At 37.3% G+C, this 25452-nt stretch overlaps 2 protein-coding genes across 4 annotated transcripts; one reads left to right on the plus strand and one right to left on the minus strand.

The window, feature by feature from the left end:
* The first annotated feature begins 1743 nt into the window (after nucleotides 1-1743).
* Nucleotides 1744-17830, plus strand: LOC128608034 (transmembrane protein 198-like). 3 transcript variants are annotated; one of them, XM_053625405.1, is made up of 5 exons: nucleotides 1744-2291; nucleotides 9279-9595; nucleotides 11691-12269; nucleotides 15043-15176; nucleotides 16532-17830. In XM_053625405.1, exons 2-5 carry the CDS (start codon nucleotides 9442-9444, stop codon nucleotides 16682-16684), a joined length of 1020 nt encoding a protein of 339 aa, XP_053481380.1. In that variant the 5' UTR covers nucleotides 1744-2291; nucleotides 9279-9441; the 3' UTR covers nucleotides 16685-17830. The 3 variants fall into 3 exon arrangements, with proteins under 3 accessions (XP_053481380.1, XP_053481378.1, XP_053481379.1); XM_053625403.1 differs by lacking the exon at nucleotides 1744-2291 and adding an exon at nucleotides 3179-3547; XM_053625404.1 differs by lacking the exon at nucleotides 1744-2291 and having other exon boundaries at nucleotides 7756-9595.
* Nucleotides 17831-18246: 416 nt separating this feature from the next.
* LOC128608273 (matrix metalloproteinase-19-like) lies at nucleotides 18247-24889 on the minus strand. Its single transcript, XM_053625909.1, has 7 exons — nucleotides 24806-24889; nucleotides 24559-24650; nucleotides 24054-24184; nucleotides 23555-23767; nucleotides 22359-22604; nucleotides 22160-22243; nucleotides 18247-20119 (listed from the first exon to the last, which is right to left on the minus strand). The coding sequence occupies exons 1-7, from the start codon at nucleotides 24887-24889 to the stop codon at nucleotides 19890-19892; spliced, it is 1080 nt and encodes a 359-aa protein (XP_053481884.1). The 3' UTR covers nucleotides 18247-19889.
* Between the last annotated feature and the right edge of the window lie 563 nt (nucleotides 24890-25452).

The following is a 25452-nucleotide window of genomic DNA, read 5'->3' on the forward strand; positions in this document are numbered from 1 at the left end:
TATCTAAATGTTTATAGATACATTTATAGATAAATACCCTCAACAGCTAATTGGATCAGCAGTGTTCCAAGAGTGCTGATATTTAGTATAACTGCACTTCCTAGTTCCAAACGGTTACTACACTTAGTGGCATAATCAGCTAACATGGCAAACGATATTTTTCATGAAAATAACTTCCGACTTAAACTATAAAAGCTCTTCAGATGAAAGTAAAAAGGAAGAATGGAAGTCAATTTCACCAGAAGCACCTTTAATGGGAAAATACAAATCAATGTGCTCTAGCTAGCCAGTAGCCGACCGGCTATAACGTGAGTGTAGCTTCTTCGGGATCTATTTCCACTAGCAGAACAAAAGCAAACAAAGCATTTGTCCATATTGTGTCCAAAATATCAGTTCCTCATGTTTCTAGAACTGTTATATAAAAGTAATATTACACTCGCAATTGTGTGATGATACTGAATATCGGCATGGCTGTGATTACCTACAGAACTCAGCCTGCAGCTTCATGCCTACACCAAACCACAGCCATGCAGATATTCAGTATAACCACACTCTTGCTTGTGTGATATTGCTTAATTGTTAATGTACCCTTGTAGGCAAGTCATCTATAGAGCCTCTGAGCTTTCATGGTGACTTATTTAATAAGGCAAGGCCATGAATGAATATATTGAGGCCATGAGTTAATCAATTGAGGCCACTAGTTATTATTCAAAGGCCACAAATTAGTCTTGTGGTCACTAATTTTATGTTGCGGGCACAAGATACCAAAGTTGGGCCTAGGAATTGTGTAACAGTATGACATGTTGTGGGAACATCAAACTTAATATCAGGGGTGGAAAATATGAGTAACTCTTCATTACTGTATTTAAGTATTATTTTGAAATATTCATACTTTACTCAACTACATTTACAAGAGAAAACAAACTTTTTTCTCCTTACATTCAAAATACTTGTTTAATATCAGAAATGAGATGAGATTTTTCTTCGATATTTCTCGTGCCCAGCTGCTGTGCAAGTCAGTTGGGTTTTCACTTTTTGTTTTTAAACTTTAAACATTATTAAACATGTATTAAACATTAGCAGGTTTGTCTAAGTTAGTATAATGAATGAACAAACAAGAAAACACATCATTCATGTCTGGATTGCTGGATTTTGGGTTCATATTTCTAATTTGAATTGAGCAAAAGATTTTGGCACTTTATCTGTGCTTTACCTTAAGTACAGTTTCTTTGTACTGTACATACTGTACATTTTCCACCCTTGCTTAATATGTGGATTGTTTGCTTAGAGCAGGTGGTGGAAAAAAAATGTCTAATTGCTTACTTTTGTGTTTGCTTATTTGCCTGAAGCTTTTATGTAAACTGACTTACAACTGAGATAGCATACAACTGAGCATTTGAGGGTTAAGAATTTTGCTAAAGGACCTAACCATGGCTTGGCTGTGCTGGGTGTTGAACAACCCTCCGATGAGTAGCCCAATGGTAAAGACTGAAGTAATGTGTAATATTATCAATCAGGTCCATAATTAGGTTCCTGTGGCCACAGTGTAATTCAGCTGATTTCTCTGTTTCTCAAACATTTTAAAATACAATTCATTATCACAAGTTTGGTATTGGCCAGAAAATAGATTCAAGAAATTTAACTTGGTCGTAAGAGCATTAACTCATAGCCTTAATATATTCATTCATGGCCACACCACACTAAACTATGTGTTCTAGAAATAAAAGTTGAAGAAGGCAGCAAAAGGTTTTGGACAAACATATATTTCTAAGGTGCAATTTGAAATAAATGCATGTGTTGTCCAAAATATGATGATGAACGCTATGGTTAATAAGAATACAAGATACATAACAAGATATTTAAATCTTGCAGTTCTTACAGTCAGTTTGTGTAACAGTGGAAGGACACCTGCTGGTTATCTGTGGCACTACAATAAAAACCCCACACAACCATGATATGTATTTTGATTGAAAGGGGACCTATTATGCAAAATTCACTTTTACATGCTGTCCGAACATAAATGTGTGTCGGCAGTGTGCGTACACAACCACCCTATAATGGTAAAAATCCACCCAGTCCTTTTTTTATATTCCCTATAAATCATAAACAGTGTCTCAAAATGAGTCGTTGGCATTTTCTCTCTATTGTGATGTCACATTGGAGCAGGCCCCGCCCATGACTGGTCGGACTCTGCCCTATTAGCATAGATCCTCCCCTGAGTGAGCTGCACACGGTCGGCCATGTTCTCCCCGCTGGAGCAACTATAGTGATAAGAAGAATGTCTCAACTTCGTAAGCTTTATAAGTGTCCCGTTGTTGGCTGGAAGAATGAACATAAGAGTCTCATGTACTCCAGGTATCAGAGCCACTGAAGACGCAGTGGAGTAGTTTTATTTTTGAACAAAATGTACCCCAAAATATAGCTAAATTCGTATATGTTTGTGCAAATCATTTTACACCAGACTGCTTTGTGAACGAGGGTCAGTACAATTTGCTGAAAAATTTATTCTCAAGCATGATTCAGTACCAACTGTTCGTGATCCAGCTTCATATCCAGAATATTTATGTATCGCACTTTATATTTTGTGAATGTTTGCAAATCACCTTTTCGAATGTGCTTATTTTTTCAGGAGGGTTATCTATTCATGTTTATCTATCTGTAGCACAGCATTCTCTCTCTCTCTCTCTCTCTCTCACACACACACACACACACACAGTCCATATTATTCAACATAAACATCTGTTGCTATAGCAGTCTGGAATTAGGCAAAATGAAGAGAGGATTTAGCAGGAAAGTAAAGGAAAGATGAGTGTCTGTCTGTCTGTATGTCTGTCTGTCTATATTCAAAAATAAACAAGACCGTTGTTACCATGTGATGCTTAATTCATATGGAAATTAGACGCCTTCATGCAAATAACTGTCATACAGGGTTGCCAGGTTTACATTAATTAACGCCATTAATACACAATCGCGGTTGAAAAATGGATTCACTATAAAGTACGGGAAAATGTAACTTTTCCAAATTTATTAAATCCATTAGTAAGTACCAATAATATCCCAAATTATCAGGGAAAGGAAACTTTTCTAATACAATTTAATTAAAACTGTGTCTTAAGAGTTCGGGAAATCTGGCAACGCAGTTTGGGGTTTAGGTATGGGGTTGCCAAATCCCGTTAAATCCAAAAAAGAACAAACATGAGCTACATGGCATGACTGGACTTGAGCTTGGAAATCTCTGTGGAACTTGGCCTGTGTGTGTGTGTGTGTGTGTGTGTGTGTGTGTGTGTGTGTGTGTGTGTGTGTGTGTGTGTGTGTGTGTGTGTGGCAGATGGCCACGCGGTGATGTCAGAAGTTGTCAGATGGTGAGGGTTTCTCTAGACGCGGATTTAAATGTGAACGCGTGTGAAAGCTGTTGTCTGGCCCGTTTTTATCTTTATAGCCGGTTGTTCATACAACCACCGACACCTTTTCATAATCCTCTACACTTTCTTGGAAAAACAAAGTTTATAACTCGTGTCCTAACTCCTAACTCGGACTTCGCTTGAGGGTAAGTGCTCAATTTCCTTTATACAAGGTCATTTTAGTTCAAACTACTCACAAGTGAGACACTGAAGTTCTCAAAGTTTCCATCAAATGAGGAGAAACCAGTGGAAATAGTTGTAGGATTAAAATCTAAAAAGGCACAACCTAACAAAAGGTTTGGTGTAAAGTATACTGGAATATTTGACTGGGATCCTTTCCAGTTTTTATTTTTATTATTATGATGATGATGATAATGATAATAATAATAATTAGTAGTGGTAGTAGTGGTAGTAGTTGTGGTGTTTGTTTGTTAATAAATCACTTTAACAGTGTCTAGTTTTATTAAAATTACAGCTAGATTACAGTAGCCTATTGTTTTTAAATTATTTACCCTCAATAAATCCCAATAGAAATATAAACCTCATGTTTTATACTGAAACCTCTTGTAAGTGCGTTTTCATCACTTTAACAGCACCTAGGCTGGACAGTGTGACTATAATATTAATATTGTGATAAATTATGCTTATCAAAATAAATTATATCATGCTGAAAACATACACTTCTGAAATATCGTGATATCTTTTCATATTTAAAATATTATTTCTTTCTTTCTTTCTTTTTTGCATACCTTTTAATTACAATCTAAAGCAGCCGATTTGATGCTAACGTACTTAATCTATAAAATTGTAGTGTTCATGTTTTTTTAAAGTTATTATATTTTTAATTCTCCTTTTCAGTGTTAAATATTTTGTAAATAAAATTATATTTTTTAAATTCTAAAAATGAAAATAAATCTATTATTGTAGACATTATATGTGGAGGTTGGCTGTTTTGCTCGTTCTGTTATAGTGGTTAAAATGCTGATTGTCACTTAAATGAAAATGGAAGATACTGGGTGTTCTTTCCATCTCCATGCACCCATGAAAAACTGCGCTTATACCAAGTAAAGCGGCTTTTGCAGTGTGGGAATGTTTACAGCTGCTCTGTCTGTGTGTGTGTGTATGTGTGTGTGTGTGTGTGTGTGTGTACTTGTGTGCATGCAACAGGTTCAGTACAGCCTACTTTAGTTTTTCCTAACACCCTGGCTAAGTCCATTTGCTGAGCCCTTGCAGAAATGCTTGGAAAGCCTATTAGTGTGGAGCTGTAGTGTAGTTTATACTAGTAGTTGTCAAGTTTAAAACTTATCTGGTAAATGAAACTTTCACGATTGCAAGCTGTTTGAAAGTGTTGCAAGAAAGAAGCCCTTATTGAGAGCATCTCAGAAAACGCAGAGCCTGAACTTACGAGATACGAGACAGCAGCTTCAGTTCATGACGACCATCATAATGGGGGGGAAAAATGGGATCTCAGTGATTTGTACTGTGGCATGATTTGTCAGTGCAAGACAGGCTGGTTTGGGTATTTCTATAACTGCTAATCTCCTGGGATTCTCTAGAGTTTGCTCAGAATAGTGTATATATAATCTTATATAGCTTGTTGATGAGAGAGGTCAAGACTGGTTTGAGCCGACAGAAAGGCTACAGTAACTCAGATAACCACTCTGTACAACTGTGGTGAACAGAAAAGCATCTCAGAATGCACAACATGTTGATGCGGATCAGCTACAACAGCAGAAGACCACGTCGGGTTCCACTTCTCTCAGCCAAGAACAGAAAACTGAGGCTGTAGTGGGCACGTGCGCACCTAAACTGGACAGTTGAGGACTGGAAAAAATATAGCTTGGTCCAATGAATCTTGATTTCTGCTGAGACTCACAGATGGTAGGGCCAGAATTTGGCACCAACCGCATGAATCCATGAACCTAACCTGTGTTGTGTGAACAGTCCAGACTGGTGGAGGTGTTGTAATGGTGAGGGGAATGTTTTCTTGGCACATGTTGGGCCTGTTAATACCAATCAATCATCAATTGAATGCCACAGCCTATTTGAGTATTGTTGCTGAACATGTACATCCCTTCATGGCCACAATTTACCCGTCATCTAATGGCTACTTCCAGTATGATAATGCACCATGTCACAAAGCAAAGGTCATCTCAAACTGGTTTCATGAATATGACAATGAGTTCAACGTTCTTCAGTGGCCTTCCCAGTCACTGGATCTGAATCCAGTAGATGCAGGAATTGCATGATGTGATCACATCAACATGAACCAGAATCTCAAAGTTATGTTTCCATAATCTTGTGGAATCTATGCCATGAATAATTGAGGCTGTTTTGAAAGCAAAGTGAGGTCCTACCCAGTATTAGAAGGGTAGGGTAGTACGATAAAGTATTCAATGTGTGTATGTCACAGGCCTTAAAGTATCAGTATTTGTTATGCATTGCTCCGGATGCATCAAAACTGGGCAGTTGTTCTCTTCTTGCAAAGAGGAAAAGATCAAGGACTAAAGATTTCTAAATTGTACGCAGTATAGAATTACTGATGTATCAAAGATATGATTTTGCAGCAATGGACTTGGTGTTAATGAGTTCACTCTTAGCATTGAAAGTTGTTGGTATGGCAAGAGGAGGAAGAACTGAGGAGAAAGACTGTTGAGCTGCGGTTTCTTGCCAGTGGAGTTGTGTCTGTGTGTGTCTGGAGGCTTGGGTAGGAGTGAGGCATCAGCATGCGCACACACACACACACTCTCTCTGCTGGCCTATTCTACTTTTGTACAGTTTCATCCCCAAACAGAACATTTTAAAAGATGTTACCATGGCAGGGAATGCCTTGACAACTGTGGGAAAGTGTTTATTAGATTCACTGTGGGATTATATAATGATGTACGTGTTTAGAGATATTACAAATAAAATGTTATTACAGTTTCCCCATGTTAAATGATGCATGGTTTGGGTTAAAATGTGTTTTTTCTTTCGGGAATGAAGACTACTATCAACAGGATATACTGTAGTGTGAAGATGAAAAAATATACAAATCATAAAATTGTCTACAGTTGAGTGCAAATGTTTGCACCCCCTTGGTTTATGAGTGAAAAAATGAAAAGCTCTCCCTCTATTTTAACGTTTATCTACAATATAGGATTCCTTAATATTACAGCAATTTAGTTTGAGACAGCAGTTATTTTATTAGCAAGCTCAAAAGTTTGTACACCCTTTGACTTTCTATAGTTATGTTATCTGCATGAGATTTGTTGGGGTATCTAATGCCTAAAGTCTTATTTAAGTTATGAAGTTAAGGTCGAACACGCCTACTCTCATGTAATTTACTGTGAGACGTCAAAGGGTTTTAAGGTCTGTAAAGCAACCATCAAAAGACAAAAAAATATATATTTTTTTTTTTTTAAGCTAGAGGAGGGTACTAAAATATACCATTACCAAAGGTTAAAAGTATATTTAGTAAAAAAAATTTTAATGGAAGAAAGAGGTACAAAGAGAATTGAAAAATACCTGAATAAATGCCAAAAACAAATTCTAGGAGGCCTAAAAAAATCCTTAGTGTCAAATGGAAGTCTGCATTTATATCACATTCAGATATAGCATTTTGATTGTTTCTCTATTCATATCTTAAAATAATATTGAATGAAGCATCTGGAAAAAAAATAATAATAATTAATTAATTAATTAATAATAATAATAATAATAATAATAATAATAATAATAAAAAAGAAGGAAAAGAATGTGGCTTGGATTTAAAATAACAGTGATATACAGCTGCCTCCACAAATAAATCTTTATTAAATTACTAAATATAGCACTCGGATGTAGTAGTAGCTGGGAGGCATGGGCAGGTTAATTACTCAGGATGTTATTTTTAACAAGCTATTTTCATCTCACTACCAAAATAGAATTCCTGTCAATAATGTATTTCTAAAAGCAGTAAGGCGAGCTGGGGCATTTGACTCAACCCTTTCTTGGATATACAGTGCATCAGATCCTGTGTACAGAATGGAGAGTGCTGAGGGGGTTACGAATAATTATAATGCACTTGGGTGCTTAGATAATATACTTTGTTCTTTGTTCTTTCTAGTCCTTCTTCCTCTTCATAAATTAATGGACCTTTTCTTATTAAGAAATCATACAAATTGATTGGAGTAAAGCCAGTATTGTTAGACTTCATTGGATGCATGTTATAGTGGCCTTCAGAATTATTGGCACCCTTCATAAACAATGAGTATAATGATAAAATAAACTTTGCATACATTAATTCACAATTTCCATTCAGTATGATAAAATATATATTTTTGACAGAAAACAGGAAAATCATCAATATAACCACTTTTAATAATAGTATTTTCTCAAATAAATATACTGTATGTGCCAAAATATTGACACAGATGTACAAAGCAAAAAATAATTAGATTTATTATTTTATTTCCATTAGCATGGGGGGAAAACAAACTTTCATGAGTCAGATGGAGGTTTTCACTCCTTAAAAAAACATTTTGGGGTTGAAAAAATAGCTAATACTTAAATACTATTCAACGTTCCTGTAAGTTTGAGTCCGAAAATGTTTTTAAATAATAGTAATTTTTGCTCATTTTCATGAAGGGTGCCAGAAATTCTGGAGGGCATTGTATAAGGTAAGATAAAGTAATAACGTTGAACCTAACATTGACCTTTTTTGTAATGTTTAATACTGTATGTATTCAGTTCAGTGAATTTAAATATTAGATCCATCCGTACATTTTCCTGGAAATCAGCCAACGCATGTCTTTGGACTGGGGGAGGAGACCGGAGTACCCAGAGGAAACCCTCTAAAGCACAAGGAGAACATGGAAACTCTGTGCACACAGGGTGGAGGTGGGATTCGAACCCCCAACCCAGAGGGGCAAGGCAAACATGCTAACCCCTAAGCCGCCATGCCCCCCAAATGTTTGATCATGTTGAAAAAAAAAAAAATACATGTCCTGACTGACTTTCAGTTCAAATGATTTCCTTTTCACTAATAATTCCTTGAATTTTTCATTGAAGTTCCACTTTTAACTAAGTAAAATTGTAACACGATACCCTTAGTTTCAATCGAATATAATTTAGCTGTTCTTTTCCATCATCCTGTTCTTGACAGCCTGTTAATGAACATTCTGACCTGTTGATGCACCGGAGTAATGCAATGTTAACGGTCAAGTGTAATCATATTTACAAATAACAAAAGATTTTCTCTAAAAATAATGCTTTAATGATTTTAGAAAGGACACACTGTAAATAACTGGAGCTGTTTCTCGGCTTCCCCGAAGCTTGTAGAAGTAAAGCAGATAGCCATATGTGCAGAACAATGAGACATTCAAGCAGAGCTCACTTCCTAAACATGCATCCTGTGTTTGGGTGAAGAACGCTAGTGGAAGGCAGTACAGACAGAAAGACATGGCGGCAGAAGGAGGGGCAGGAATCCTGCTTCCCTCAGGCTTGCCAGACGGGAAACTTGAGAGAGGGGAGAAAGGTTACAGGTGTTTCCAGAGCTCATAACTATTGTAGTAGATTTTTTGTTCAGAGTTAAGTGGAACACAACAAATAATTTAATGAATTCTAATGAAGTCTCATGAATGGTTGGAATTTGTCTCTCTTTCCAGGTTTTTTTTTTACCCTGTTGGTATATAAGGGTATGAACATGGAGATGCACAGGAAATCCATTCATGGAAAGCTTAGCATGGTTTGAAAAACTATGTTGAAGCAGGAAATGTTTATTCACGTAATCACTCTTTACTGGCTCATGACTGAAATATTTGCCTCACTCTTTCCTAATAAAACACTTCCTAATAAAACACTTGACAATAACAATTTATCATATCTGAATGATGACTTTCTCCTTTTTGTTTTTAGGTGCTTTGGATCTCCAGGTGTGCATTTGGACTAAGGATTATACAACTATATGTAAAGAACAATACACTCATTCCCTGTAGAGATGTACAAGGATGACATGTACACATTTCCCGTGAGAGGCTAATTCTTCATTTTGAGTCAGACTGTGAACGCTTGAGCCAGAATGGCTGACCCCTCTATGTTAGTGACAGAGGGAGTGATGCCCACACTGGCGTCAACAGACAGCTGTGTTCTGGAGGTCAGGAAGAAGTACGAGGTCATTCCTTCAGTAGCATGCACCATGTGCTTTATACTCGGGATTGTCTACTGCTTCTGTGGTGAGTATATTCTGAGATAATAACGATGATGACAATCTTGGGGGGGGGGAATGAACTTGAGCTCCTGTTACTGACTCTGGTGTTTCACATGTTTTCTTCTTGCTGATTTCCTAAGGGTACTTCACTTTCTATCCACCTCACAAAAACAGGTGGTATATCCCAAAATGTCCCCAGACTGTGACTTTCATCCGTCAGAATTAGCAGACTCTGGCAGGGTCTGTTTTTGATTGATGCTTCTACTTTTTCATTACTATTTTATATTACTATGTCAACTGGATGTAAACATGTTCAGTGAATTTTTGCAGGGACTAATAAGAAAAACACAGAAAAACGAAGATAGCTGCATATGTGACATAAGAAGATATAAGATGTAAACTGACCAATCACTGAGCTTTCTGTGTTTGCATGGGTGAAACTGACAGTAAAGTCCTAGTACAAGTATTAAATGTATGAAAATACATGTAATGATATTTTATTTCAGTGCTGTTTTTTTTTTTTTTAAATTGGTTGGTTGGTTGATCAATGAAATACATAGGTGAATCGCAAAACATTCATTGTGCATAGCAAAATTAAAATAAAATATCCATAAATTTATGAAATGTATAAAAAAAAAGACATTTTGTTAGTCTTATTTATTTATTTATTTATTTATTTATTTATTTATTATATAACTTTTCATGGCATAATTTTGAATTTCATTTAGTCCAAAATTTCAGTGCTAGAATATTTTTTTTTCTTTTATTTCATTATATGTTTTACCTTAACCTTGGATTTCTTTTCACCTAACCTAACCTTTCGTATGAAAGGATTAATCTAAGAAAATATGCCTAAAATATTATTTGTAGAAAATAAGTATCTCTGGATGTATGTCTAAATTATGCCTCAATAACATTACCTCTATATGGACTACTAGTTGGATCTAATTTTTAGTACCTTTTAGAGTTCTGTGTTTATTGACCAGTTTTGCTATAGTTTTTTTTATAAGCCAGGGCTGGAATATTTACAATACTGCTCATTTCCACTAGTGGGATGTGTACAGTGTTGGCAACTTAAATCCAAACATTCTGTTAACATATACATGGGGAAGTTACACGTATTCAGAGCTGGGCTGTGCATCCTAAATTTTCTGAGTTCCCAATTCTGATCATGCAGATTACCTGAATGTAGTGCACGCCTCCACGGTTGTCAAATTGTTCTTGAGTAGAAATGTCTTGAGTAACAGAAGAGTGTAACAATTTGAGTGTGATTTTGTATCGCCGGAGCAAAAACTGCAACATCCTCACGAGTCGCAGCGCACAGCCATTTTATTTAAAGGGACAACAAAAAAATATGCACTTTCATACATCACACCTTGCTGTTTAATAACTGTTAAATATTACAAAAGTTCCAAAGAGCAAATAGTGATGTAAGGTTGCTTCACAACTTGATTTCTTTTGCCGGCTAATTTTAGCGAAATTAAAAAAAAAAAAAAAATGATGTCTTCAGGTGGTGCTTCTTCTTCAAAAAAAAAAAAAAAGTACTGAGCTTAAAAACAACAAAAATACTTAACCCAGTTGGAAGCCATGTTTAGTTTCCTTATGTGCTCCATGCTGACTACCGCCCATTGTAGGCCTTGATTTTTTTTTAATAGCGTATGCTTCCTGTTTTCTGGACTTCTTCTAGGGGGTTTTTAAACAGTAACTGAAGGAGGGGAAAATTAAGGACGCCATTTTAATCTCTCACGAACTGTTTTTCCCAGTTCCAGACAGACCACTGACTGGTTTATTTGCATGGGCTGACATGGTTTATCTCTGTACAAAAATATATATATATATATGTGGCAATATGATCAGAATATAAAAGGCTTCAATTTGAAAGTAAATTTCTTGCCAGTACAATGTTCCATGATGACGATTTGTAAGAGAATCCAACTTGGAAAAAAATGCCTACAAATGCATTCTTACAACGAAGTCATTACATAGCAGTGTTTAATGCTTTCTTTGTAGCTTGTTCTTTGTTTGTAAAGTCACTCCTAATACTGCATCACTATGGGTAGTTTTTAGTGCCGAGCTAGTGGTAGTTTACCTTCTATGACAAGTCTCTTCCATGTTTTCAGGGTACCGCTGTTTTAAATTGGTGATGTTCCTGTCTGGGCTGGCATTCGGGACTGGCATAGGCTACCTGCTATGTCTCCGGGAGCAGCTGATGGACTCGCCGCTGGACCCGGAGACACGGGCAGGCATCTCTCTAGGTATTGGCTTACTGGGAGGACTGGTGAGCATACTGGTGCGCTGTGTGGGTCTGTTCCTCACTGGTCTCCACCTGGGCCTGCTGCTCTCCATCACCGCTCTGCTGACAGCAGGACAGTATTACCCCATCCTCAGTCCTGTATGGGTGCCTGCAGGAACAGTGCTTGGAACTGGCATATTCTTCGCTGTGCTCACACTCTGCTGGCAGAGAAGCATGACCATGGTGGCTACGGCAACGCTGGGTGCTGCCATCATCATGACATGTATGGATTACTGCATGGAGACACCAATGATGGCGTGGAGGGCATATGTGGGGCTGCAGAAGGACCAAGAAAGGGTGCTGTGCTGGTACAGCTGGGTGATGTTGGGCATCTGGCCTGGGATAGCAGCTCTGGGAAACCTGGTGCAGCGTAAATTCACTGCCAAAGGAATGTCACACTCTGAAGGTAGGTGGATGACAGCTATGTCGTGTTTTACAATGTAGCTTGTTAATTCCATAAATAGGTAGTATTTAAGCTGCTTGAATGCATTAATGAAGATGTTGTTAAAGGAGCACATTGTAATTTTTAGAGCCCTCTGCTACAAGTGAAGCAAATTGCAGTTGCAATTAAAATATCTGGAACCCTCCCTTTTCCCATCAGTCTGACCCTGCTTCATTTGTTGCCTTATAAGGGACTGAGCAGCTCTGTTTCACCTGGAGTGCAGGGTATTTCCAGGCTGGCAAAATGTAAACAGAAGAAAGAAACTACCAATATCCACTGCATAACAATATTGTGAATCACAGTTTTTAAATTATATTATATATATTATAAATGATAAATAAATGATAATTATGGTTCAAGAGGCCATTTTAAAAATTCAGCTGCACCATTTATTATACGTTTTATATGATCATACTGTATCCTATCGTAACCATTAAATTCTCAAGTCTGATTGGTTAAAAGGGGTTATTTAATTTTCTATAACAGCACAGCTCAGACAGTAGTTTGCCTGCATGGCAAATCATTTATATTATATTAATTATCTTCTATTAAGTATATTAATGTGCTCCTTATACAATACTGTTTCTATGGTAACAACACAGGGACTTGTATGGACAAAGGACTTTCAAAGGTGATTTCTCTGTAACATGGCGCAGCATTTTTCTTCTTTTTTAATTAACTTAAATAGAGAGAAAATAAGAGAGGCTGGTGAGGGAATGACTGTTTATAGCTGTTATAAAGCGCAAAAGTCTTACACACATGTAAAGAAATGCAGCGATGCTTTCCAAAAAACTTTTATTAAATGTTTACTACATTAAAAAAAAAAACCTACTATAAAAAGGAGTAGGCTGCCCTAAAATAAGTCAACATTAGGTGTGAAAACCCATTGCTTTTTAAAAATGCATCAGTAATCTCAGTTACTTGTTGCAGTTACTTGTTTCGTGGATGTTCCACAATCCAGCCAAGGTGTCCTCACGCTCCATGCCCCGAGTCCCCTGGGATAGACTCCAGGAGCCCTGTGACCCTGTGTAGGATAAGCGGTACAGAAAATGGATGGATGGATGGAATAATTGTTCTTCAATTATTTAAAAAAAAATCTAATTGTTGACAAACTGCAATGGTAATGGAGGGGTGTGTGTGTGTGTGTGTGTGTGTGTGTGTGTGTTCAGTTATTTCATTGAGTAAAGTGCATTGGTACAGGGAGCCTTTGGTACCATTATTAGACATTTCAGTACCAGGTTCAGTATATAGCCACGTTATCCATGATACTTATTAACCTACAGTGTTATAGTGGGAAAGCATATAAAATGGCAAAACACTCAGGTGAACATGCGATATTTCAATGTAAGACCTTGTAAACACCTGTGGATCATCAGGACTTATATTCGTCAGGTGGATGCACAGTGATTTGGTTTTGTTTAGATGGTTGCATTGCATGAGTTTGATGTAATAGGTATAAGTTATGATATATGCTATGTAGATCATGTTAAGTTCATTTGCTGTACCAATGATTGCTATATCCCCCACAATTGTTCTCCATTACATTGTTTAAACCAGTAACAGCACGTTCCTTAGATGTCCTAGATAATTGGATGTTTTTAGAGTAAGGACAATAATAGGAAATGAGAAAAACCATTACTTCAATTGTAGATTTAACATATCCAATACTTAAAAAACAGAACTTTTCAGAAAGAGCAGTATGAAAAAATGAACCTACATTATCCAGATTGGTGTCGAAGAATAATGAGGTGAAGTTTTGTGCATTTGACCGCCTTTCCCCTTCAGTTGCAAATAGTTGTTAGGAACAGTTACTTTTAACAAGGAAACAGTGTGTTATACATGTGAAACACCACTCATCCATTCAAACTGTGCTCATTTTAACAAGCTGGCTGAAGTACACAGGTCCGTGTATCTGACCCGTCTGACCTGATTCTTTTTAGATAACTTAATGAAAACCTTTTGTTCTAGTATGGTTATTTTCCTCCATTTAACAGCATGTTATAATAAAGTGAAACAATAATAATGTTAAATCATCCTTTTTTTTTATTTTATTTCATTGATTGACAGCTCTGTATTTATAATGTATTGAACAATCTTGGGTGTTAGTGTGTGGTTAATTGAGGGTTAAGGGCTTAAGGGGGCAGTTGTGGCTCAGGTGGTAGAGCGGGATGTCCACTAATCGTAGGGTTGGTGGTTTGATTCCTGGCCCATGTGACTCCACATGCTGAAGTGTCCTTGGGCAAGACACTGAACTCCAAGTTGCTCCTGATGGCAAGTTAGTGCCTTGCATGGCAGCTCTGCTACCATTGGTGTGTGAGTGTGTATCTGAATGGGTGAATGAGACACAGTGTAAAGCACTTTGGAACCGCAAAGGTTAAAAAAGCACTATATAAGTGCAGACCATTTACCAATTCAAAGGCGATTTAGATCAGACATGCCACGCGTGACTAACTTGGTGTACACTTTTACTGTCAGACTCTGACGGAGTTAAAAAAAACAAACAAACAAACAAAAAAAAAACAATAATAATAATGTTCATGTGTTGTAATAGTGACTATTTGCTCCCCCTTATGGAGAAAGTCTTGCCCGCTAAGTTTGTGTAAATGACTGACTGACTAACTAACTAAGTGATTGGCAGAGTGAGTAAGAGCATGAAGGACTGACTGACTGTGGTAAGTGTTCTTACACAGCCTTACTCCCCACCTTAACCTCTTCCCTCATCCTCTCTTCTGGGCAGTGATAGTGAGTGGTAAACAGAAGCAACTCCAGCTGATGAAGATCAGACAGGTGGATGCACGCCGGCGTCCAGAGGGAAAATATTGCCGCAGACCTCCACTTCTCAAACGATACGCAGGAGATGTGCTCGCTCCGGTAATCAGCATCCAATTTCACACTTGCCGAATCAACATGTTTTAATCTATGGAGCAGTTTATCTTGTCAAATGTAGCTGTACATAAACAAATATGATCAATTTATAAATTGCAAAGCCATCCTCATATTTATCAATCTCCAGCCAAGATGTACCTTAATCTTGCTCATATTACAAATACAAGTACGAATCCTAATCTATTTTGCAATTACGGGTTACGTTTGACATGTTTACAAAAATCAGTGGGTAAACTTCCAGACCACACAATGAAAGGTTCAGGGGTTTGACTGAAAGAGCACACTTTTTTGTAATGTGTTGAGGGGCGGGGCCAAGCAGAAACCTAGGGAGAGCTGTATATGGGTGTATATACAGCATGTACAATACTAATCTGTAATCTCAAAGTGAAATGAAATATACAAAATGTGTTAACAATGGTTCACAAATGTCGTAGCAGAAAGTCAAGTTGTAGGTTTAACAAAATTAAATATGGATTTGCCGTTCATTAAATCGCAGTTTTGACATTGCACTTACTTTTGACAGCAAATTCACTCCATATGTGACCTTCGCCTAACCTGAAACATTGCAACATTTGCATGATATGTTTTGCCTTTGGTTCTGTGTTGGTTTTCAGGTCACTGCGAACAGATCTGCTTGTTAAACTCATTCCTTCTCAGCACATTTGAACAGTCAGTTTAACGGATAATATACTGCTACTGCCACCTGGTGGTGAATTGTAATATTGCTTTAACATACTCTGTGTATGTGTGTGTATGTGTGTATGTGTGTATGTGTGTATGTATGTGTGTATGTATGTATGTATGTGTGTGTGTGTGTGTGTGTGTGTGTGTGTGTGTGTATGTTTCCAGTATAAGCTGCCTTACTGTTTTACCTGTTAAACCTAAATCTGTTCATTTTGCCCTGCCTTATATATAATAAAATAAACCACAGAACTGTAATATATCTCTATAATATATCTTTAATTATTTAAAATATGGAGTTCTTTGGAGCAAGGTGTTTCAAAATAAACGACCAGAAATGGAAATGATTTAAATATGATCAATTACAGATGTAAAAACATTGTTGTCTTTAAACCTATTAAACATATTACAGGGTGATAAAAAAAATTAACACACGTGACCCTACAACACTGTAACACTGTAGTGAAAAAACTAACATTATAAGATAAGAAGGTTAGGTTACTGATTATGGACTGCAAATGTAACTGGCATTTCACGAATAGATATCAGTGGTACTTTGAAGAAAAGAAAACTTTATAGAACAATGTTGCCAGTAAGTTTTAAGATTTTTTTTTTAATAACCCTGCATTATCTTGTCATTTTCTCTGTCTTGGTCACAGAGCTACCTGGCCAACCTGCGTGAGAGGCAGATGAGCACGGGCTCGTCTGTGAGCAGTCTGAGTACTGTCTACCACACCATGATCGACTTTGACTTTGAGACTGGATCCATGGTGCCTCTCACAACCTCCTCACCTGCAGCGATCAGGATGTGAATGAACTCAGAAACCTGCATGCACGCACACGTGTGTACACACACACACACACACGCTTGGGAAGAGAGTTCAATAGAGCTCAGTGCCGGCTGAGGTAAACAGACTGGATGAGTGCTCCAGAGAGAGTTTGTGTTGACAACATGGACTCTGAGTTGACTAATAAAAAGTCTGTGGAGTTTACTGAACACTGGATCTTCTCAGGACTTCAGGGTGCATGACTACAAATAAAACCACAAATACTCTAAAACTCTAACTCAATACTTTAAGACAACCCTTTTAGCAATAAGTAATAGGAAGGCACTAATTTGTATTCAGCTTTAAATGTCAGATATGAAACAAAACAATTCTGACCAATCCTGCCTGCTCCCACAGTTATTTTTGGTTGTATGTACCCACAGTGTTCTCTAATGAACTTAATTGGTTATATTTCCACAAAATATAAATAAGTTAGTGGTTTAGACCACGGCAAGCATGGCCAGGATAAACAGTAACTAAAGAGGAATGAATGAACGAATGAATGAATGCAGTAAACATGTAGTCTAATGCCTCACAAGCATGACTCTACATCCATTACGTTCCTCTGTTAATCGACGTGGCCTTTCTTTGTCCCGCAAGCTTCATATCTGACTTCCTGCTCCCACCTGCATGAGAGTAAAAACCACCCACTCCCACAATTTTTAGTCGGGCATGTCGGATCCCGGCACACCACGAAGGATGCTTTCACACCCATTAGTCTATCTGCTGAGTCCAAATCAAGGCAAAAGTTATACTGTTGGTTCACGTGCTGTTTGGTTTGGTTTCAAAATGCACATATTTAAACAATTTTTTTTTTTAGAAAAAGACGACGCTGAGGGACATGTAGGGCTGAAAATGGAAAAATATACGGATTAAACACTGCATTAAGGTGAAAGCACCCTAATCCTAGGATTTTACTACACATTCACTATCAAACAGCACACATTATATCTCTGACCTCAGCTGTGGATAAGGTGCTTTATGATCGCATTTATTTGCTCTCTCGCTCTCTTGGGAACTGGTTACATTTACACAACTGCCTTCCCTAAGGATTGTATTGCTGTACAGTATGTACTACATTAGAACAATTTGTTTGCCACACAAATAAAACCGTGCTATTCATATATCAGCTGTCTTGAGTTTAATGATTGTTTTCAGGCTGTAATGCATTTCCTCATAGAAAAGCGTTCCTCAAAGGTGTTTTGTGTAAGAATGTAGATTACTATAAGGAAATATCTAGAATACTCACATGCACATATAATACATACACTATAATTTATTACCAAAAACTCTAGAATGTTTGTGAGATTGCAGTCAGTGGTGGCCTTGTGTGTACCAAAAACCTTTATTGTGTGTAACTTGATTGTGTTTGTCAGTGGCAAGCAATTTGCACTGGATGTGAACATCGACAAATGTGTCATTCAAAACAAGATGTAAAACAAGTCCTACACTTAATGCTTCAGCACAGAAATCCTATGTCTAAAATTGTGCTCGGGATTAGTAGTGGAAGGCTCCATGATATATTACATATTTAGTAAATTCAGTAAAATAGTCACAACAGTTATACAGTGTATATTCTGTGTATATTTTCTAAATCAGTGTTCTGACTCAGATGTCTTAATGTTTAATGCTTAGTGACGTTTAAATCGTTACAGCTGTGAGTGAGTTAATGGCCGCACTGCATCCAGCGCGCTCTCATGCTTAGTGGGTAACCCTTCTCGATGAAGTGTCTGGGACTCACACGCCAGTACTGGTCTCCTTTAAAAACGTAAACATGACCGTTATTCCAGGTGAGCGCTGCATCTGGATTGGACGGCAACCCAGTGACGAGACTGGAGAGGGGTTTAGGAAATTGTTTCAGTTCATCAGGGGAACCCAGTTCATCCCACTGCCAGTACTCGGAACCCTACGAGACAAACAAACAAACACACACTCAACACACTAATAAATGAACTATTGATATTTAACAGGCTCATATAGGATTTTTTAAAACGTTTGAGTTAAAGGTTCTTGAACAGGACATATCATAATGTACTTTCTCAAACATAGCTGCTATCAGAGGCAAGATAATGGCAATGTCATTATTCAATGTCTAGTTCTGTAATTATTTTAAATAATTTAGATATTGATATATGTACAGTACTGTGCAAAAGTCTTAGTCACATGCAAAGAAATGCTTTAGAGCAAAGATGCCATAAAAATAATGAAATTAAATGTTTCTACATTTAAAATAAAATACTATAAAGAGCAGTAAACAGTAATAAATTAAACTAAGTCAATATTTGTTGTGATGACCCTTTGCTTTAAAAAAAATAATAAAAAATAGTAGTCTCAGGTAGAATTAGTGCAGTTTTATAAGGAAATGAGCTGTAAGTTTTACTGAGCATCTTGCAGAACCAGTCTCAGTTCTTCAGGAGACTTTGACTGTCGCACTCGCTTATTTTTGCAGCCTTCATTATGTCTTTTGTCTGAAAAGTGGTCTCTTACATAATATGCTGCTTTCTTTACTGACATCCAAACATTTTTCTTTTAGCATTTAATTTCGTGCTAATGTCTGGAAGTCTAAAATGCTTTTGTACTGACTCGATAATGTAGAAGTCGTAAAATAAAACAAAGTTTTTAATATTTTTATAACAAAGTTTATACTAAACAAATAGGGTGTCTAAGACTTTCGCACAGTACTGTATATTTGGTATTTTGAAATAAAACATACACTAGTATGTAATGTGCTATAAAAACTAAAGAGATGGTCAGGGTACGTTAATAAACACTGAACTGTATACATGACCTGCATATTTTCATTATCTTTTTTATTTTAGTTTAACCGCATGTTCTGGTGCTTTACCTTGATAAAAATGAGTTTTTTATTGCTGTAGGAGTAAAAGGCGGCATCGATGTTTGGAGGGATAGCAAGCAGTTTGGGATAACCATGGTCTAACTTAAAGCCGGAATACCTCCAAACTTTATCACCTAGAAGAAAGGGATGATGTGCATTCATCTAAGATTAAACAATCACAATTAAAACAAAAGCAGTTCGAAGAAATATTCAAGTCTTGTGGAGATATTTGAATTTGCTTTAAAGTAATGTTTTGTCATTACTTTTGTCATTACTAGAAGGTGACTCCTGAGTAACTGAATTTGCTGTGCTGGCCAAGGATATGCATTTCAAATCACCCTTTCAGGAATGTAATCAAATGAGTGTCAAAACAGTCAAGCAGTCCAAATCAAAACAGTGGGTAAAAGGTGATGTTTTACCTTTAAGGAAGTAGGACTTGTTGGTCCTTTGTGAATGCACGGCAGCACTTAAATAACCAGGCAGTTCCTTCCACAGGATGTTAATCTGTATTGGAGTGTTATAGCCATCATCTGATATCGTCCATACATAGTCTCCGCTGAATGCAAACGTCTTGTGGAACGGCCCTAAACAGAACATACCTTTAGAACGCTATAACAGCACAGCTCAGACAGTAGTTCCAGCTACAAGCCAAACCACAGGTTTATATTAATGCACTCGCTCTAATACATTATTGTTTTTATAGTAACAACTCTTTCACAGGGACGTGTATGGTTGACACACAACATAAAAAAAAACTTTCAAAATCTGTTTATTTAGGAAACAAAATGAAAATCCTTTGTGTGTGTGTGTGTGTTAGGAGGCATTTATTTAACATTTCTGGAAGAAGTCTCCAGTGTCAGCATTATAGTCAGTAAGTCTTCAGTAGAGGACTCGAGGGAGAATTTTTGTCTTATTATCTTCAAGAGAGATAAAAAGGAGAAGCTGGGTGGGGGCAACGACGACTGTTTATAGCTGTTATATCATACTGTAAGTTATAACAGGAACTAACTTGAGGTTCATCCTTTACAACATCAAGAAAATCCGACCCTACATCACCAAACAGGCTACACAGATACTAGTCCAGGCTCTTGTTATCTCTAAACTGGACTACTGCAACTCACTGCTTTCAGGCCTCCCAGCCAGCTCCATCAAACCCCTTCAGATGATTCAGAATGCTGCAGCGCGCCTCGTCTTCAACCAGCCCAAAAGAACCCATGTCACACCCCTCTTCATCTCCCTCCACTGGCTTCCTGTAGCTGCCCGCATGAAATTCAAGGCCTTGATGCTCACGTACAAGACCTTGTCAAGAACAGCACCCTCCTACCTCAACTCTCTCCTGAAGGCCTACGTTCCCTCTCGCAATCTGCGATCGATTAGCGACCGACGTTTAGCAGTTCCAACTCAGCGTGGCGCAAGGTCCCTTTCCAGAACCTTCACGCTAACTGTTCCTCAGTGGTGGAATGCACTTCCAATCTCAATCCGGACTGCAGAATCTCTCACCATCTTCAAAAAACAGCTAAAGACCCTCCTCTTCTGTGAACACCTAACCAACTCATAATAATAATTAAAAAAAAAAAAAAAAAAAATTGCACTTACACCTCTACTCTGTGCACTTTGCTTCTTCTGGAACTCAATTAATGGATCTTGTACGGTAGCATTACTTGTATTGTTCTCTGCTTGATATATTGCTTTGCTTGTATTTTTCTCATTTGTAAGTCGCTTTGGATAAAAGCGTCCGCTAAGTGAATAAATGTAACTTGTTTCGTGGATGTTCCACAACATTAAATAATCATAAACATGATGATGTTTATTAATAAATTAAAACACTTCTGGACATGCTGGTATTATAAAATAGCCAACTTCAGGATGATAAGTAGCTTCTCTGTGCAACGGCTCGCATGACACCATTGTCATGGGAACGCCAAAGAGGCGCAGAACTACAGTACCCATCAGCCCCAGCACATCACATATCTCAAGCACTCTCACGTGTGTCTCGTTACACCTTGATTAGCACAACTATATATAGTTCTAGTTTTTCAGTGTTTGGTTGTCGAGCTTTTGTTGTAATGGTATTATTTTGCGTGTGAGAGCCCATGAGTCACAGTTTTGCTCATAGTCTGTATGTTCTTTGCCCTGTAAACACAGTTTATGTTTATGTCCTTGTATTCAAATCTTTTTCTGGTTTGTTAGTACCTGACTTAATAAAATAATCTGCACTTGCATCCGCCTTTGTCTCCCAAACGTGACAACCATCTTGTCATTGATTATTTTTGACAAGCCAGCCAGGATAATATGTTTATATAGACTGAGGGTCTTAAGTTTAAGTCATCAGTTTACCATCATTAGCAACTTTTTAGGTGCTAATTGCTGTGTAGGCCACAAGATTTTTTTTTTGTCTAAAATGTTCAAGTTGGCATGAAATGCAAAACTCCACTTCATTTTGTGACACCAGGAAATATCAGTCCTTCACTAGTTAGCATTCATAACAATCATTGCATTAGCCAAAGAGAGACATATCTGCATGATGAAATCAGAGTCATAATGGCAGTTCTTTTTGCAGAATAGGGTGCAAAGGTTATCATACTGATCTTAAATAAGCAGAAATTGTAAATGTAATAATGTACCCAACATTATAGCATCCAGTGAGGCAGTGCAGGGATCAGGCAGAGGTGAGTCTGAGGTAATTGGCGGTTGTTCCTCAGGTTTACCTAAAGAAAAAGTAAAATATTTTGTAGCGTTGATAAAACCTTCAGATTCCTATCTGTGGATAGAAGATTTCAGCATTGTGCAATATGTGGGATTGAGCTCCGACTCTGTTCTCACCATACAGTGCCTGGATCCCACGGATATCATCTGGATGGAGCTTGAAGTTGTCACGGTAACCAGTGTACACAGGGCCCATGAGAGCACTGGAATACTGCGAGTGGTCTAAACCAAGGGCATGGCCTATCTCATGGGCTGCTACAATTCTCAGATTTGCTCCATAGTTTCGCCCCTCAGTCCACAGCTCCTCTGCATCAAAGTGCACTATACCAGATTCTGGACCTTCAGCGTGAGCCAGAACATCTCCTGCAGGAAGAAGACAAGATTTCTGCCTAACACTGTACTGAATATCAGTCAGTCAAATCATCCAAACATGAAATAGTTACATAGTACATATAGTATACATTTATATAGTCTATAGTAAATAATAATAATAATAATAATAATAATAATGTGCTTCAATATAGAAATATAGACACTAACTCTTATTAATTTTTTTTTTTAAGTGTGTCATTAATAGTGTGTATTAAAAATGATTAAAATAGGAGGGGCCAAGTGCTCAAGAGCATCCATATAACAAGCATGAACTAAACTATTATTGCATTACTATTTCTGTATAAAGGCCATAAATTCTTTAATTTTATCTGTAATACTGCTTAGGATAAAAAATTAAGCATTTAAGTAAGGAATAAATCATTGGAAAATGATCAGTGACTGGGTGCTGTGATATGGCCTGATGCAAAGCATTATTTTTCATTGTTTTCAAATTATGGTTTATAGATATTTAATGTTGAGAAACCTTCATAAAAACAAGTTATTTCCTGTTTTCACGTACGTTATAGCAGCTATAAATTGATTCACTCACACCAGAGGCTCCTCCCATAAATGTTAAATAAACATCTCCTTACAGAAAATGCCACCATGTCAATGATTATAAAAAAAAATTTTCATTAAAAATAACAACATTTTTTTTTTTAAATTTGTTTATTATTAGAATTAGATTATGTGGGTATCCAGCATACAAGTCCCTGTCAGTTAGCTGTTAGTGTAGAAACAATAATGTGCTAGAATGAGTGTGTTAATATAAACCATTCAGTCAGAACTGTTGTCAGAACTGCTGTTAGAAAATTAATCATCTTTTGAAAACACTACAAAATTAGCATATTTAACAACCAACCCTACACTGATTCAGGTTCTGCATCAAACACAATCCCATAAAGAACCAAACATGGATTTTCACTGTTTATCTCTCTCACCTGGTCCATCAAATGGCACAGGGCAGACATTGTCCCTCTTATGGAAGGATATTTTGATGTCAACGTTTCCCTCAGTGATCTCGGAGAACTGGAGAGGTGTAACGTCACTCCAGTACCTGAACGCTGTCTTTAGAGCTGCCCGTGTTTGATCCATTCCCAGACCAGGAGCATAGTTATAGATACGGTAAGTCAGCTTCTTCTTACGCCAGTAATCTATTACGACACAAAGCAATTATCAAATCAGGCACTTACTGTACATCTTAACAGCTGGGTTTATTTCTAATGGTGACTCGAACTCATTTAACAACCTTAATAAACACAAAGTGTCATTTAACTATCCCTAGTAAACCAAAGACTAAAAAACTGAGATATTTATACCAAAACAAATCTGATCAATTCCAAATGAGTTTCTGAACATGAACTGTCTCATAAGTGGACAAATCATCAAAATAGAATATTTAGGCATTTCAGAGCTATGGAATCCACTGGTTTAGCTTACCTAGTAAACGATATTTGAGAGTTTTGTTGTTAAAGGGGTCCACAAGGCCACAGCGTGGCTTTTTCATCATGGCTAGCGTGGCGTTGTCCAACCTGCCTGTGACTGGTAGGTCTGTCACTTTCTGGAATATTCTAATAAAAACAGAAAGCAAGACCAGAAAAGCTCAAATTCATATAATGTGTGTTGAGGGTATGAACGTTAATCTAGATCTGTTTCTCTTAGTTTTATTGTTTATTGAATTTGATCCCTATTTCTCTCACATAATGAGACAAATTAAACTTGAGACTACTTCATTACAATGAAACCTTCTAAATTGGGACCAGATCGGTCTAAGAAAGTGACAGATAAATGGCGTCCATTTCTATCTTCTGCTTGAGTAACAATGAGATAACTTTAGAAGTAGAGCGATAGAGTGAAAGGCATTATGGGACTTATTGATGTTAAACTGTCAGTAATCTAATACTAACTGAAACATGAGAAACTGAAATGTGTGTGTGTGTGTTACCCCAGTGCCTCAGTTATTTGCTCCAGCTTCAGTTCTTGCTCTTCAGAGTAAAGAAGTGATGTAGACAGATAGCCGTATCGCTTTAGATAGTTCTGAAGATCAGATATAAGATTTTGTACGATATCATTACAGAGGAAAATCATGCTAAGACAACCTTTTATATCATTACTGATACAAAATGAATATGACCTGAATGATGTATAGTTGACACATGAGGTTATAAAGAATCAGTAGATTTTAGTCTTACTGTAGCCTGTTCCAGTTCTGCTTGATGCGACACAGTAAATAACGGCATCCAAATCAGCATCAGAAATGCTACGGCGTGACCCATCTTCAGCACTTGACACGTCCACGTTTCACAGTTGTCACTCTTCAGTGTCACACAATTATACCCTGATATCCTACTGTGCAAATTAGCTAAAAAGGAAGTGCAGTTCAATAAAATAATTGCAAATCAAATTCTATTACCATAAGCTGTTTGACTTTTGTTGAGATCCAGTCCTTGTTTGTGCATGCAGATTTGTTGAAAGGCCTAAATCCTGGAGCGCTCTGCTAAATCTCTGCACCTCTCCAGGGAGTATGTTTGCATTTATACCCTTTAACAAGAAAGGCGTTTGGATTTACCCGCAGGAATGTGATGTGGGCAGTCAAAAGCGACTTGTTAAATTTCCAGAGAGCAGCGCAACACCATGACAAAGTCTCCCAGCAGATCGTTATCTGCATGCAAGTCTACTTTGCTTTGTCAAGGCTAATTGCACTGTCAATTTTTCAATAAACCTGTGAGAAATGGGATTAAACTAAACTATCCCCAAGAGACCAAAATGATGTTTGTCTGTTGTAGTGCTGAAATTGTATTGACATCATTTAATGCTTCGAAATATCGTTCCAGACTTT

The sequence above is a fragment of the Ictalurus furcatus genome, chromosome 5, assembly GCF_023375685.1.
Source record: "Ictalurus furcatus strain D&B chromosome 5, Billie_1.0, whole genome shotgun sequence".
Lineage (NCBI taxonomy): Eukaryota > Metazoa > Chordata > Actinopteri > Siluriformes > Ictaluridae > Ictalurus > Ictalurus furcatus.

Coding starts and splice junctions, on each gene's coding strand:
- LOC128608034 (XM_053625405.1), top strand. CDS start 9,442: ATGGCTGACCCCTCTATGTTAGTGACAGAGGGAGTGATGCCCACACTG. Junction 9,596..11,690: donor GATTGTCTACTGCTTCTGTG/GTGAGTATATTC, acceptor CCATGTTTTCAG/GGTACCGCTGTTTTAAATTG. Junction 15,177..16,531: donor CAGGAGATGTGCTCGCTCCG/GTAATCAGCATC, acceptor TCTTGGTCACAG/AGCTACCTGGCCAACCTGCG.
- LOC128608273 (XM_053625909.1), bottom strand. CDS start 24,889: ATGGGTCACGCCGTAGCATTTCTGATGCTGATTTGGATGCCGTTATTT. Junction 24,651..24,805: donor CAGAACTGGAACAGGCTACA/GTAAGACTAAAA, acceptor TCTGATCTTCAG/AACTATCTAAAGCGATACGG. Junction 22,244..22,358: donor TGGGATCCAGGCACTGTATG/GTGAGAACAGAG, acceptor CTTTTTCTTTAG/GTAAACCTGAGGAACAACCG.